A 15749-nucleotide genomic window follows, 5' to 3' on the forward strand; every position below is an offset into this window, starting at 1 on the left:
CTGCTCTGTGCTCAGCCTGACTCCAAGTGCAGAGCTCCTCCTGGCCCTCCGTTCTCCAGGTGGAACCCTCCTCCCCACTCCCTGTGCGTGTAGTGAAGGCTCTCCTGAGCTGGGCAGTGACTTGGTTCTCGAGCAATTGCAAAAGGACTCAGCCATCAGCTGCCTGATGGGATCCCCTTTCCCTGCCCCAACACACACATGCAGGCTGGCCACTGTTGCCTTGTGACTCTGCCTTGTTTAGCAGGCGTAGGTGTGTGTAAGCTCTTGTGCATTACTTGCACTGTCTCTTTCTTACTTGAGCACAGGCTGCTTTTCCTAGATTAGGAAAGGGGCACAGGTCTCCCGGGCTTCCCAGGAGAGCGCCATGCATTGAGCAGTGATGGAAGGGGTAGCACTCACTGGTTGGACCCTCTGGGGGAGTAAGAGAGGACTGGCTTGTTTAAAGTTTATAGATAGCCAGATCTATATCCTTTAAACTTTATTATTTTTATATATAGTCGAGACAATGGCATTACCTCATAATACAGAGGCTTGTTTATGAGAGGCAAAGTACATAGTAAGGAGAGGAAAGGGAAATTTATATACAGATTTGATTTCTTTTGTTTATTTGTTCCTTAGTGCAATGAAATGTATGTCCCACCACTTTATACTCTGTGCTAACACATTCCTTTCAGCTGAATTTTTTTTTCTTTTTGACCACCAGAGGTTTGCAAGGGGCTTATGACTGCAAAGTAGAAGGTCCAGTCTGGTTACTTAAAAAAAAAAAAAAAAACACCAACCCATTGTGTTAGTAGATTTCCATAGCTGCTTTTTAAAATCTACAATGGAGTAATTGTTTCAAAACTTGTATTTATTTTTTAATTCATAACAAAATGTTTCTTTTTGGTTTCCTGTTAGGTAGGTCATGGCAACTCCCTTTCATTCCTTCTCAAGTTTCCCCTGTAATTGCCAATACAACTTATTTTTCTTGTTTGTTCCTTCTCCCTTTACTTTTGTTGTCCCTTCATTTGTACTTTGGAGTTTTTCTCATGTAAATTTGTACAATGGGAAATATTGTCCAGTTTGGTTAGAGAGCATGGAGACTTAAAACATATTAAAATTTGATAGCTGAATTCAGATTGAAGAAAACTATTTCAGTGTAAAGTTATTTAAAGAACTCTGTATTATATGAAAGGCAAAAAGTTCTATGTACTTGATGTGAATATGAGAATACTGCTATAATAAAGATTGACTGCATGGAAAAGTCTGAAGGAGATTGTTTATTGTGTCATGCATGACTCCTCTCCACAAATTTGGAGGGGTACAACTCATGTGGTTAAGGGGAGTGAAAAAGTTACTTTAGGATATAACTCTGGAAGGGGAGAAGAAAAAAAATAAAATCAAGGGATTCCTGCAGTGTAACCCCCCTCCCTTCATCTTCTTAAGCTGGACCACTGCCTCCTTGGCTCCTGTGCTGAGAACTAAGACATTTTTACCTTTACTATTCTGAACTTTTATATACCCAAGGGGAGTTTTCCTTCATCCTGGGAAAAGCCTGGCACCAACTGGTCTGGGTTCTCTTCTGGGTAAATCCTCCTGCTTCTATGGCAATTTCCCCTCACCTCTTCACTGGTAATTTGGCAGAGCCTTTATTGATAAGACTGTTACCTGCCATACACTTACGGACCTTATTTCTTGGAGCAAGCACATTCTATATCAAGCAAGCATTACAGAAGCTCATGTGTACTCAAGTACTACAACTTTAAAGCTGTCATGGTCATTTTCCAAGAATTCTACTTAAAATAGGAAAAAAAATACAGTTCAGCTTATACTTTGTTTACAGTTTTATTAGCATAAGGACCCAGGAGCCAAAGACTTTGGTTCCAGGGGCCTCAATTAGTTCCAGGACCTGAAAATAACAGAAGAAAAACCTGAGAACTTTTTCACTCATCATTTTCCCATCACGCAGAGCAGAAGAAAGACCTCCTCAATGCTGCCTTCAGCAGTTTGGTTTAGAGCTGTAATGTGTGACACAACAGCTTAAAAAAGACTCAGTAAAGAACTGGAAAAAAGCAAAAGCCTAAAATGTTTAAGGGGACATCTGAACAAATGTCTCTAGAAACAGAGCATGTCTTTGAAGTTAGATAATGCTGGGTCTACACAACAGCATGAATAAAATAATTTAGAACCGGTACCAGGTAAGCTACAGCTCCTAACAAAGTCGGTTGTTACAGTGCAGCCTTATATTGCCAAAACCGCGCTCCCTGGTCTCAGGCAGCCGAGACACGCGTGTGACGGCAATGAGCAGTGCCGACACTGCCTCCTGGACCGCAGAGGCTGCGCGGGTTTGCCCGGGCAGTGCTGGCAGCAGGGTCCCTGCAGGAGAACCAGCCGGCGGCACAGCCGGGCACGGTGCCCGGGGCCGCCCTCAGGGCCGAGCGGGGAGAGGCGACGCGAGCCGTACCGGTGTGCTGCTATTCCTCATCGTCCGGGGGGATGCCGAGCTCCTCGTCCGTCCACGCTGAAGCGTCGGGATACGGGAAGTGTCCCTGGGAGAGAGGCCCGTCAGAGCGCGGCCGGGGCCCGGCCCGCGCCCCCCGCCCCCGGCCGCCGCGCCGGCCTCACCAGCACCATGTCCGAGTTGTGCCAGAACTGCCAGAGGATCCAGAACCACATGAAGCCGCTGAGCGCCTCGCTTCGGATCACCTGCGCCCGCGTCAGCTCCGGGAACTGCCGGTACCGCGGCGGGATGTGCACCCCGCCGCCCGCGCTGCAAAACAGCACGGCCCCGCCTCACTCCGGGCCCCGCCGGCCCCGGCCCACCCGCCAGCCCCGCTGCCCGGCCCGCCCCGCTCACCGCCGCCGCCCGGGCACGGCGGCCCCGACCCGCAGCAGCCGCCCCGCCGCTCGGCCCAGCGCCGCCACCACCATGGCCGTGCCCAATGTCACCCGCACCGCCCAGCAACAGCCCCGGCGATTGGCGCGGCCGCCGCCTTCCGGGGCGGAGACAGCTCGCGGCACCGAGGTATCCCGGGAAACGCAGAGAGCCCGGGGTTCGGAGGTATCCAGAGAAGGGGAGGTGGCCCGGGGCACGGGGACAGCCCGGGGCACGGAAGGGTCCTAGCACATAGGGACAGCACGCACTGGCCCCTCACTCCCCACAGCTCTTGGGAGCGCCGGGGCGGCACCGAGGGCGCGTTCTCCGTGAGTTCTCCCAAAAGCTGGCGTCGCCCACGTGGGGCGCAGAGCGGGGCGAGCTGCCCAGCCAAGCCGCTGCTTTTTGGAGGGACGCGGGGAGAAGACGGCTCCTGCTGGTGATGTTTAAGGAAGGGGCGAAAGGAGCAGCGCTTCCCTCTGTCCAAGCCTGGGCAGCCTGGCAGTCCAGCCCGAGCAGTCTGGTTGCGGAGCGGCTGGGCACGGCCGGTGTGCCGGCGGGGCCGGGATGCGGGGCTCGCCCTCAGGGCCGGGCTGTCCCGGAGGAAGCAGCTGGTGCGGAGCCTCTTCCCGCTCCCTGGGCCGGCAGCCGGAGTGGGAACGCAGGGGCGGCGCCTCGTCATAGAAATAGCCAGTACAGAATTCCCACCTGAGCATCTGAGAGAGTTGAGTTCTTCTCTCCCGTTTTCCGTCTCCCACAGGTGTTACAGCGGTGCACCTGCCTGTTTATTGCTCGCTCAGCAGTGTTCCTGGAGCTGCAGCCTGGTTTCAGTCTCGGCACATTGAGGAGGATGGAAAACCCAGCCTGCCGGTGGGTGGATCTGTTCACCGGTGTATGCCAGAGCGAGGGTTGGAGGAATTCTGCCAAATTTTTGTGGAGAACCAGTAGCATCCAGTAATGCATATCGGTATACCTTCTGGGACATTGAGGTGATCACAAAAGAAGCAAGCAAAAAATAATGGAGAAAGTACCTAAACTATCAGGAGGGTCCTTTCAAGGAATCCAGCACTCCCCTACTCCTCCTGACAAGGTATGATGCCAATGTAAGATTAACCCACACTTGTAGTTCCTCCTGAATCTTTGTTGGATAACGCTTCCCAGAGAACTGGAGAAAGGTTTCTGCCTCCTTCCTGAAGGTATTTTAAATAAGCAATAATACCTTCTCCATTTGTTAACACCCCAAATACCTAACATCCTCAGCTGAAGCAGCAGTGGATAGCCTTGTAGTTAAGGAATTTTAATTTCCCTGCTCATCTGAGCCATTTTCAGCAGTTTATAGGGAATAGCAGCAAACTTTTCAACCAGTTTTTACTTACTGTGTGCAACGTGTTGCGCCCCTGCAATGTGCTCCATACCAAGTTTGTGTTTTTCCAGAAAAGCTGAATGCTTTGATACAAAGTTCCTAGTTTTATTGCCAGCTCTGCCTTCCAACTGCCTTGTATTTTTTCTTTCTGCCTTCTTGCAGTCCCTGGCATTCTGTTCCCTGTTCCTTGTTCTCAAGCATCCCATGTTTCCCATCTTGCTCAGGCTGGATGTCTCCACTGCTGGCTTTGACCTGCAGAGGCAAATTTGTCCCCCTTGACTGAATCCCCACTTTCTTCACTCTTCTTTGACTTCAGCTCCTTTCATTGACCTTTCAACTTTGCTTGCTAGAGGAGCTTGGAAGCTGTGTAAGCAGCAGCAGCAACAGCAGCAGTGCACATATGGCCACTGGCTGCCCACCCCTGCTACACACCTATCAGCTGAATAGAAACCAGGTGCAAGGGGGGGTTTATCATATTAGTATCATATCAGTTCTTAAGGTTTGGGGTTTTTTTAATGTTCTTTCTTTCCAAACTTTATTTCTCAAAATCAGAACCATTTGTGATGAATTTACAGATAAGCAGCATAGCACCACAAGACATGGTGGAAGAATTATGAAGAGAAGTAATAAACTGAAAGTATATTTCAACTTTGTAGACAATATTCCTGTTTAATGATTTAAATGTTCAAAAATCATGCTCATTTTCTGCTTCCATCTCCTCCTTCCCCCTTCCAGGTAAGCTCCACATCCATCTCACATGTCCAGTGCTGCCACACAGCTAATAAAGATTCCTGTAGCTCTCTGCTGCCAAGATGCCCAGTAACACAGTAAGCTTATAATCTATAGGTGGGTCACTGGAAAAGCAGAAAAAGAAAAGCTGGGAAACAAAGACAGTTATTGCAGGGTGGGGGTTTTGTTCCTTGTTGATTTAGTTTGTTTGCACTGCAGTAAGCTGCAGAGTATCTGTTGCCAAGCTTTCCATTACCTCTTGTATTTTCATTTTCTACAGCTGTTGTGTTTGTGCCTGGAACCCAGGTCCCTTTTGCATGCCCTTGATACTTTCAACCAAAAGGAATTTCATTGGTTTGTCCCTGGAGGCTTCCCGTGTCCTGAGGGGGGCTCGTGTGTTGGCAAGGAGCCAAACTGATGGCTATTACTATCTGGGCCACATTGTCCAGGAGCTGAAGGTAACTCTTTATTGGGAACGTGGCTGTAAGAGCATGTATGGGTTTTTTTTCCTCTGTTCTTCTCATACTCACCAGTCCCAAGCCCTTGCTGTGGGCTGGCCCTCCAATGTTACAGTGCACTTCCTAGCCACTGTTGCCTCCCCACACCCTGTTTCCATCTGTTACCTGGTGCTGTCTGGCTGTTTGCTGTGAGGAGTCCTGCAAGTAAGAACAGCCTGGAGACCATTCTGGTTTTGTAGTTATAATGAGTTTTTATTCAGAGACAGACAAAACAGGTCCCTTATCCCTGTTGTCTGCTTTTGCCCAGCCTAGCAGCAGAGTTAGTTAGCTAAACAGCAGCTCATAATCCAAAATGTTTGTCTCCAGGGTCCACTTCCTCTTTACCAAACTGAGAGCTTTCCTCATTCTTTTCCATCTTTGTTTCTGGGAAAAGCGAGATGATTTTGGATGCCAGACAGAAAATCCCCCCTGTAGGTTTTCTTTTAAAATCCAGTTCATTTTGCAGGTTAGTTAAATAAATTTTGGTGCTAGTATAGGTGAGGATGTATGTGAGCTTCAGTGTAGGGTAGAACAGATTGGGACAGCTATAGGCACAAATGGCATCAGCTGGAGCAGGAGCTGACAGTATTATTTGTGTAAGTGCACTCAGAGATCTGCAGAGAAGGCTGAGATTCTGGCAATAGATCTTGCCCTCACTTGCTGCTGAAGGTTTCAGTTAAAGCATTTAAATTTATGACAGTTGTGACTTTTTACTGCTTTGTTACCCTTCTGATGCTGAAGGATTATCCTTCTGATTTTATCCTTCTGATTGTGGTGAACTGCATCATACAAAGTTTCTTTTGGCTGCTCTTTTTCTTGTGGGAGGTTTTCCTTGTAGAGTTCTGTCTTAGCCTGCTGATTACTAAAATCTACTGTTCCCACTAAAATCTACCTCCAAACTGAAAGGAAGAAAAAACCTGTCAGCCCCTCAAGCCCCAGCTTTTTATTTACTTTTAAAGTGGTATGGACACAGTACAGTGAAACCCTGGTAGAAGAGGAAAGCTGCCTTCCCAGATCACATTCCACTTCCTGGGATTTCTGCCACTTCCCTCCTAGCACTTAAGCTTTGCTGTTAACTGGACTTCGCAAATTGCCTTGCACACCACATGTTTTACTCTTGCAGGGCTCCAGGGAAGGCTTTTTAGTTGAGTTTGACCAAAGTTGTGCTCTGAAGGGCAAGGTCCAGCGTGGCTGGCAGGAAACGCCCCTCTTTGACATTGTGCACTACGAAGATGCCCGGCGACAGCCTCTTGCTCCAGGGGACAGGGTCTTGGCACCATGGGAGGCTCCAGCCAAACGTTTTGGCCCTGGCACTGTGCTAAGGGTTGTGGAGAACACAGAGGCACCTTCAGGTACCTGTTTTGGGTGTTTTGGTTTTCTTAGCAGCACTGGACTTGCCACGGGAGCTGGTCACTGCAGGGAAGAGATCGAGCTCCAGCACGGAGAATTCACCTCCTGCTGCTTGGGATCTCTTGGGTTCTGTTCTCACTGTGTTTTTATTGTTGGCACTAAGCCACCTTTTCAGGGTCAGAATTAATGCAGATCACAGAATTTGCCTTTGCTTTGTTCTGTGGGTGAAAACTTCCTAAAAAGTTAGGGGTTTGGGATTGCATCCTCCCAGCACAAATCAAAAAACTTTCCTGGTCTTCCTCAGAGTCACCTGATTATCTGTTAGTCTGCTTTCCAGCTATTTCAGGGTAAAATCCCACCTGCTGTTGGAAGTGAGATTTTTTTTATATCTGCTGTCTCCTCGCAGGAAATTCAGGAGAAAGTCAAATTTTAAACCTGTAAAGAATAAAATCATGGAAGTTGTTACAGAATTGTATGAAACACAAGTCATTACTTTTACCTCCTGCTCTCTGTGAGATAAATCACACAGATTGACATGCTGATAATACATTACTTGCTCTTTTTTTTTTTTTTTCCCCAGTATGCACAGCACACAATGAAAGGGGAGTGCTTGTGAATTTCTGGAATGGGCAGACTAAGGAAGTGTCTTCTGCCCAAGCTCTGAGGATTCCTCTGCCCCTAAGTGAACGGATCATCCTGGAGTTGCAGATGCCTTTAGCAGCCAGGCAGATGGTGGTAGATTCAAGCTTGGATTACCCATACGTTGTGGCACCAGGTTATAGAGCCTCAGGGCACTACAGACAGGGTCACCTGGGCCTGGATTGCTACCCAGAGGCTCTGTATTCCACTCATCCCTGTGCAAAGTGCAGCTGGGGGTGTACCTCGCTTCCCCAATGCTGCCTTGGAGCCTGGGAATCCACACGGCCTGCAGAGTGCAAAGTGCAGCAGGAAAACACCTTCTTCCCCAGAGCAAGCCTGACTGAAGAAAAACTCAGCAAGAAAATAGAACAGAAACTGTCTGAATTGAGGATTGCTTCTTCAGAAAGTGTTTCCAGAGAGGAAGAGAAAAAGGAAGAGAAGATATTAGAGACAGAAAACATTCCCAAAGATGTTAGGTCCTGTTTGGAAGAGGACCATGAGGTTATAGAAACTGAGAAGGTAAAAAGTGGTTCACCCTGGCTCTTCTGTTAATAAATGGTCTGGTATTTGTGTAATTATCTGCTTTGTTACTGCAAGTTTACTACCCTTGGTAACAAGCTAGAGGTTTAAGGCCTGCTCCTTATGCCTGCTAAAGAATGGAGAGACTTTGCACTGCCTTCCTTTGACTGGGGTCAGGTCATTGTCAATAATCTGTCATTGTCCCTGACTAGAGCAGGTTTATAGAACCTCTTCCATGGATGCAGAATATGAGAAGTGTTGCATAGCCTAGTCCCTCTACTTTCTGCTTCTGTATGAAGGAGGTAAAGGCAAAAAAAGGAAAAGGTGTCAGAAGACTTGCCACTGGATAAAGATTATGGTAGGGATTGTTCCATACCAAGGCACTCTCTTGCATGATTCTTTTAACATACTTCTCCACCCTGTTAGAGGTGTCCCCTCTCCCAGTCAAGCACCACAAGAAACTTATGTAGTCCTCAGCAGCTGATTTGGTGCTTGTGAGCAGCGCACTGGGTGAGGATCAGTAAGGAGGAGGTTCATGTGCACCAGCTACTGCCACACTTATCTCCATTGCTCTGCAAGGGTTAGAATCCAAGTTCTGGCACATGCCAGAAGCAGGGCTGTCTTTCAGCCAGGGCTCTTCTGGCCTGATCTCTTTTGTACCAGTTTGGACCCTTTCAGGCAAAAGTACTTTGGGTCATTTGGAGACATAGGGAAACTCAGGAAGTTATCAGAAATTACCTATGGGTTGTTTCTTTAGTAAAGAACTCTCCCAGAATTTTTTTTTCATTCTCTCTTAAACTTCAGTTACAACTTAAGATCTTATGCTGTAAACTCATTAAATAAACCTATTCTTTTCCTTATCAGGTCTGGATTGTTGTTGCATTTCTTGTTCTTTCTAGGGTCCTCAGAGGGAGATGGCTCATGCTGTGGTTGATGCTGCTGTCAGCACAGACAGCTGGTTAATGGAGACAGATCACAAGGAAGAAGCAGAGAGCAGACAGCAGGATGCTGAAACTGAAGCTAATTTTGAAGATGATCATGGTATTGGAACTGTAACTCTTTTACCCAAACATAAGACTTAGCACATAGTATCAGTGCAGGATGGCATCATGTATAAGATCTGTCACCATAATTCTTAGTGCTTTACAAATACCATAATGCCATCTTTATATATAGGTATTAATGGTGCTATGGCTTGAGAAGTTACAAATCTTCTCTCAAAATGAAAGAATTTTCAGACGGAACTTGAGATTTTTTGGCTTTTACAGCTCAGCTACTGCAGTTGGAGCTTTTGGGGGTTTTTTACCTATATCATAGAACTCAGTATAAATAAAAATTTCCTTTAATATTTTACAGTGACTGTGTATAACAACAAGATTTCACCAGGACTTTTCTGCAAAAGAGTCCTCTTATCTGTGCTGAAAATTATTGCTTTATAATGTCACTGAGTGGAATTTTGTTCCCTGAACAGCCAAAAGGAGCTGGATCATGATTTTGATCAATTTGTTGCTTTTCTCAGCTTTGTGACAATTGCAGACATCTAAGAGAGGATTCTGAAAGCCTAAAGCTTTCTCTGTTATTGCTTTATGACACTGCTGGAAGAGGGAGAATGAAAAGTCAAACAGGAATGCACATTTCCTCCCAGCTGGTGTTCCAGCACTATTCAGGTCTGCCCTGTCCTTAGCAGAAAGGTGTGAGCAAACTCTGCTCCTGTTCTCAGTTACCCAAAAGCTCTGTTAGCAGGGTTGTGCCCATGCTAATGTCTCATGTCTCTCAGCAGGATGTGGAGCTCAGGCATTGCCCTATCAAAAGATGTATCATTTTTACTCATCTCAGAGCAGTTCATGCCAGTCTGTGAAATACCATGTAAACAATCCTTTAGCCTGATTAGCTGTAAGAAGCACCAGGCAAAACTCAGTTTCCCAGGCCAAACTCTAGCCTAAATGCAATGGCAAGCTTGTTCCTGAAAAGCTGGAACCTCTTTTGTGGAGACCAAAAACTGTCCCACTTCCTTATAGTAAAATGTTATAAAATCCTTGCTTGAGTATATTTCATATGACCAGACCTTTTGTTCTTTTAATTTGCTTTCTTTTTATAAGTTTCCTATATTCTCATATGTCCTTGCCCTAATTTATTTGAAAGGCCTTTTTGAGTCCAGAGTGGCAGAAGATCCAGTCCAGCATTCTCAGAGGAGCCCTTCCATGGGAAGCAGTGCTTTGGTTCCTTTCAGGTGCCAGAGCTTCTTTGCCCAGGTGAATCAATCACTGGAGAAAGACAGCCTGACCATCAGATCAGCCCTTTATGGGCAGAGACCCCACAGTACCACCCACCTGCTGACTGGGAGATCCACACATCTCCCAAAGCTTCTCAAAGACAAAAGCATCACAGTGAGTATTTAGATTTAGTTCTTAGGATGAGGAGATTTGTTTATGTCATGTGAGAATGTTCTCTCCTTTGATCTTTCACAAAGCTTTTTTGCTGCAACAGAAATTATGCCTGTGTAGAATAATGGTTATGCATAAATAGAAACTTAAGGACTCCACTTGGGAGCCCATGTTGTGCAGGACAGGGCACTTGGGGTATTTTTGCTCAGCACTTTTGACAGAGTGTTTTTGTATGTTAGATCCAATCTCTTCTAAATAAGCTTCTCAGCCAGCTCTGCTAGATAGCAAAAAGAGAAAAAAAAAATCCTCTTTTACAGATGCTGAAAGCAAAAAGAGAAAGTTTAGGCAGTCATCTGAGGCCCACAGCAAAGGGTGCATGTTAGGGCAGGGGTGGTCTCCTGATCCTTAGGCTGGTACTTTACCTGCTGGAAAACATCATTTGTTCACCTCCCACCTACAAAACACCTTTGATTCTTTCTTTGATCTCTCCTTGTGTGTGTCATTAAACACACCCACAAGGTACATTTTTTTTGCTAAGAATAGCAATACACTGGAGAACAAAGCTGTTTACAGCCCCTGGGAAGCCAGATCAATGTGTTAAGGGAAACCAGTCAAAATGCTGTGCACGACTGGCAGGAACATTACTTCAAAGTCCTGTAGTGTTTTCCAGCTTGTGGTATTCGAGTTGGCCCCAGGAAAGCCCTGGAAGGAGACATTCTGTTTGCAGAGGAGCAGCTGATAGCAGGAGCATGCTAACTGCACTTGGGAATAGGAGGAAGGAGGATGCATTTGACAGGGAAAATTATTTTGGGGGAACTCTGTTCCAGATTCACACAGCTCTAGCAATGTAAACTGGAATACATATCTAAAGGTTTGGTGCTGTTTACTTGCACTTCCCTCATAAAGGGCACTGTAAGGAGTACAAAAACAAATAAATATTTCACTATGGCTGTGGAAAGAGGCCTTGTAGGTGCTCCTTCATCTCTGTACACGGCACAGCGCATTTAAAAACACAGATCAGCAGCACTACAGCGTTGAAATGAAGAAAACACAAAGAAAACACAAAGACTCCTTGAGCATGGGTAGAAATCTCAGACAACAAAAGGTGAAGAGCTAGAATACCTGCAGAGAACTCAGGAATGTTCTGGGTTTGGCCAGATGGGGGCAGGTACTTCTCTTGCTAATAAAATCTGGTAAGGAATTTATAATGTTTTATGGTCAGAACCTGGATTTTCATCCAATCCAGCAGTTGACCCAAAAACTGGGGAGTTTTAAGCATTGGCTCAGCACCAGAGCAGCACAGACTACTGACCTGTGGAGAACTCTTAAGACTGGATTTTCAGGCACCTGTTTGTTGATTAAGCCTAATGTTTTCTACAGGTTTCAGCATCATCCTCAGTATTTTCATGGATGGGAATCAACACCACAGTATCTGTGAGCCTTTGTAGCTTCTCAGGAGTGACATTAAAACTGGGCTGTTCTGGTTTTGTGTGCTTACAGTGTGCATTAGAAAAATATACTGCTGGGACTAAGGGTTCAGTTTGCTTTTTTTTCTCGTAGAAATCAATCCTTAGTGATGCATCTCAGAAGAGGTGTAAGGAGCTGGACTTCAGCAGAGCCAAGATTGAGCACAGAAGGTGGCAAGAAGAACAGAGGCAGCTGAAGAGGGAGCAGCAGCAAGAGGCAGATGGCACCCGCCGCCAGCTGCGCAGGGACAGCCAGAGGTGATGCTGGGAACTGACTGCTTTTGTGCTAAAGGTTGGAAGGTTGGTAGCATCTGCTCCCTGCTGCTCTCCTTCAGTCCCTGCACATCCCACCTTGTGCTTTTTGCTGGGCTCTGCAGAGGGGTCACAGTGGTTCCCTACTGGGAATTAAATTCGTGCTGGAGGTGTGAGGGAGTGGGTACACAGCGTTATCTCCAAGGGCAAATTCCCTTCAGTCCTGCTCTCAGACCAAAACTGCTGACATCAGGCACTAGCCCGTTTGGGGCTTTTGCTACCTCTGTTCTGGACACAGGTTTAATCCTCATAACCTAACAAAGAGTCCTGGAATGTTAACTGAACACAGATTGCCAAAATATCTGCTTTGTGTCTTATGCACTGTCTTTCTTTTTTATTGCTCTTTCTTTATGAGAAATTTGAGAAATTTTGTTTTGGAAACAGGCAGCGATTGCGTCAGAGAACATTGCAAGGGCTGGAGAAACAGCTGGAGCACAAAGAGAGAGCTTTGCAGCACATGGCACTGCTCCAGGTTGCTGGGGCTGAGAGGAGCAGGAAGGAATCCTGCTCTCGAGAGGAGGAGGAGAGGAAGGCAAAGCAGAGGCTTCAGTTCTTAAAGACACGGCGTTTGCAGAGAGAGGAGTTGCAGGCAGAAAGCAACAACAGGAGCTGTGAACAAGAGAAAGAAAGGCTGGTAAGGGCAGTTCCAGAATTTATTTTCTTCTTCTGCCATGTTTCCAGCAGTGGAAGTATATATACAAATATCTGGAGTATTTGTATATTTTACCTGTTTTACATCCAGTATAACTGTATCATTTAGAGATAAAAAAGGGTAACCTTTTTTTGGCATGTGTATAAAGATGAAAAGGGGAAACTAAAATTCCTTATCTCTGCCACAAAAGCAGTCTTTCTGCATGCAAGAAATTAATTTCCATAGATTATATCCATTTCTATGATCCTGAGGATCATAGTACTGTGGGATGATTTGGATTGTGTCCCTGCCGTGGGGAGGGACACCTTCCACTAAACCAGACTGCTCAGAACCCCCTGTCCAGCCTGCCAGGGATGGGGCATCCACAGTTTCTCTGGGCAACCTGTGCCAGTGCCTCTCCACCCCCACAGGAAAGAATTTATTCCTAATATCTAATCTAAACCTACTCTTTTTCAGTTTAAAGGCATTCCCCCTTGTCCCATCACTCCACATCCTTGTAAAAAGTCCCTCTCCAGCTCTTGTAGCCCCTTTAGGCAATGAAAGGTGCTCTAAAATCTCCCCAGAGCCTTCTCTTCTCCAGGCTGAACAAGCCCAGCTCTCAGCTGGCTCCATAGCAGAGGTGCTCCAGCCCTCTGAACATCTTTGTGATCCTCCTCTGGACTCACTCCAGCAGATCCATGACCACACTGAGGGCCCCAGAGCTGGACAGAGATGAAGAGTGAGGATGAAATTTGGCACAAAGGCTGACGGTACAGTTTTGAATGTCTTTATCTAGGAGTTGCTGAGGAGCAGAATGCAGTCACGGCAGGAAGTGCTGGAACAAGAATCCCAGGAGCAGAGCAAACATCAAAACCAGCACCAGGCTGCCAAAGTGAGAGTGTTCCAGAGGAGAGAGAGTTCTCATCTGAAGATGGAAAAAGAAGGGCAGAAGCTCCATGCCCTCCAGCAGTACCTCAGGGAACAGAAGCTCCTGTTGCTCCGAGCATCTCTGCTCGAGTAAGGAAGCTGCACAGTGGGTGAGCAGGGCCTGGAGCAGTTCACAGACCTGCTGTGTGCTGTCACCTGTGAGTCAGTGTGCCAGAGCAGAGTGTGACAGGTGGCATTTGGATTCCTGGAGAGATCTCTAATCTCCCTTTCACTGCAGCCAGAGTGCACTTCCACTGCTCTGTCCTTCACCTGCCTTTCTTCCTGGGGTCACTGGCTTCCCCCTCTCCTGAGAGGGAGCAGCAGGGCACATCTACAGGCACTATTCTGCATCAGAAAGGAGGGGGTTTTTAGTGCATTGTACTGTGGTGAGTGGAGATGCCAAAGGATAGGAGGAGGAGGTTAAGCTTGTCACATCCTGAAGTGCTCCCTTTTCCTCACATCATCTGAGGTACAAAATTCTCTGTAGCTGTGCCACAGGAAATGCACTGATCAGCTCTGAGTAACTGGAAATTTCAGCCAGGTATTTAAGAAAGAAGAATGGACACAGCACAATTTATTTGCTGAAACAGTCGGAGCTATATGGAAATATCTTTATTTTACACAGAATTATGCTAAAATGAATACAATATATGTGATACCTTGTTTCAAGTAATGCCTGGAACCGAACTAGGTACAAAATTTAAACTTGGCCTGACATTCTATATACACTTAGAAACATGATACACATTTTCTGGCACATTATAAAAATGTATGCCTCTTTCTAGAATATAGCAACAGTGATAATGGCAGTTTCTTAAAAAAAAAAAAAAACAAAGAAAAAAGTAAAATTAGAAAACTTGTAAAAGGGAGCTCCTTTGAAATCCTGCCAAATCTGAATGGCCAGCAGTTTCCAAGCAGTAAGTGTCAGACTGCATTCCTCCAGGGATAATAGAGAGGCTATGCCTTCAGCTTTTCCCTAAAAAGAGAAAGTTAAGTCTCTCATCCAGATGTTTACAAACTGCTCTGAGACCTGAATAGCTAAAATGGGTATTTTTAAACTTTAGGATCCATAATGTATGTGCGTGAGCCGTCCTGAGATTTTTGCTTTAAAAGAAAGAAAGGGGAAAGGAAAAATGAACTTGAATAGAAGGTGAAGGCTTTAACAAACAAAATTAGTCAAAGTTAGGGCCTGAAAAAAGTGTAACTTGCTTCAGGTTGTGGAAAGTGCATGTGAGGCACAGTTTTGTGTTTTAGACATGAAATCTCATCATTTGGAACAGTTTCCACTCTGCTGAGTGTCTGGAAAAGTTGGCTGGAATTTGCTCAGCAAGAACATGGATGGTTGTGCCCCAGACCTAGCACACACCCTGCTGAGAGAACATGGGTGCTGGTGGCACATGGAGATTTTCTTCAGGGTAGTGTTTGGGGGGTTGCTTCCTGCTCTTCTTGTTTGAATTCTCTTTTACATAAAATCTTGTGCTGGTTAGGATGATGCTCTGACTGCTTATGACTCTAACTAGACTTAAAGAAACAAACCTAAAACTTACAAGGTGTTAAACTCTGCTCCTGCTTTTATCCTTATGCACTTGGAAATGGAATATGCAGTGATTAAAGGAAAGTACATGAAATATACTGAGCTGAATCTAAACTTATTTTTCAGACTTCATTTATATGCTATTAATTATTGCTTTATAATCACCATAAAACAGCAGATTGTCTGCTTATGCACTTTCTCTTCATTGCTTAACCACTTGAAAACAGACTACTGCAGACACCCTGCTCTACTGCTATTTCACACAGGGTAGGTCTGGGAATATATTCAGTACCACATTATTTCCAATCATTCATAGACTGTATTTCTCACTATTAAAATGCAGCCATAAAATCATTTTAATACTGCTATTAAAATAATTGACTGTAAATGCCACGTGTAATCCAGCTCTTCTGCTAGCTTTATTTGATTTTAAACGTTCACAGTGTGGTTTTGATCCATCAGGAAAATACTTTGACTCTGGTTTGAAACCTGCTGGGAAAAAACCCCTAAGTATCTGCATATCAGTTAAGGTTTTGAGTAGAGT

The 15749-nt window shown here is 45.7% G+C and overlaps 2 protein-coding genes across 9 annotated transcripts; one reads left to right on the forward strand and one right to left on the reverse strand.

Annotated features, from left to right (window-relative positions):
- Nucleotides 1–1811: 1811 nt before the first annotated feature.
- Nucleotides 1812–2940, reverse strand: NDUFB2 (NADH:ubiquinone oxidoreductase subunit B2). 2 transcript variants are annotated; one of them, XM_059845952.1, is made up of 4 exons: nucleotides 2837–2940; nucleotides 2605–2749; nucleotides 2444–2528; nucleotides 1812–1888 (listed from the first exon to the last, which is right to left on the reverse strand). In XM_059845952.1, exons 1-3 carry the CDS (start codon nucleotides 2908–2910, stop codon nucleotides 2454–2456), a joined length of 294 nt encoding a protein of 97 aa, XP_059701935.1. In that variant the 5' UTR covers nucleotides 2911–2940; the 3' UTR covers nucleotides 1812–1888; nucleotides 2444–2453. The 2 variants fall into 2 exon arrangements, with proteins under 2 accessions (XP_059701935.1, XP_059701937.1); XM_059845954.1 differs by having other exon boundaries at nucleotides 1812–1997.
- Nucleotides 2908–15301, forward strand: LOC132327131 (trichohyalin-like). Of its 7 annotated transcripts, none has more exons than XM_059845946.1 (11): nucleotides 2908–3004; nucleotides 3615–3944; nucleotides 4953–5044; nucleotides 5227–5404; nucleotides 6567–6795; nucleotides 7374–7951; nucleotides 8851–8992; nucleotides 10094–10338; nucleotides 11896–12059; nucleotides 12498–12747; nucleotides 13541–15301. In XM_059845946.1, exons 2-11 carry the CDS (start codon nucleotides 3873–3875, stop codon nucleotides 13763–13765), a joined length of 2175 nt encoding a protein of 724 aa, XP_059701929.1. In that variant the 5' UTR covers nucleotides 2908–3004; nucleotides 3615–3872; the 3' UTR covers nucleotides 13766–15301. The 7 variants fall into 7 exon arrangements, with proteins under 7 accessions (XP_059701929.1, XP_059701930.1, XP_059701931.1 ...); XM_059845947.1 differs by lacking the exon at nucleotides 4953–5044 and adding an exon at nucleotides 4770–4952 and having other exon boundaries at nucleotides 2967–3040; XM_059845948.1 differs by lacking the exon at nucleotides 4953–5044 and adding an exon at nucleotides 4793–4952 and having other exon boundaries at nucleotides 2967–3040.
- Nucleotides 15302–15749: the final 448 nt, after the last annotated feature.

Source organism: Haemorhous mexicanus, chromosome 5 (genome assembly GCF_027477595.1).
Source record: "Haemorhous mexicanus isolate bHaeMex1 chromosome 5, bHaeMex1.pri, whole genome shotgun sequence".
Taxonomy (NCBI): domain Eukaryota; kingdom Metazoa; phylum Chordata; class Aves; order Passeriformes; family Fringillidae; genus Haemorhous; species Haemorhous mexicanus.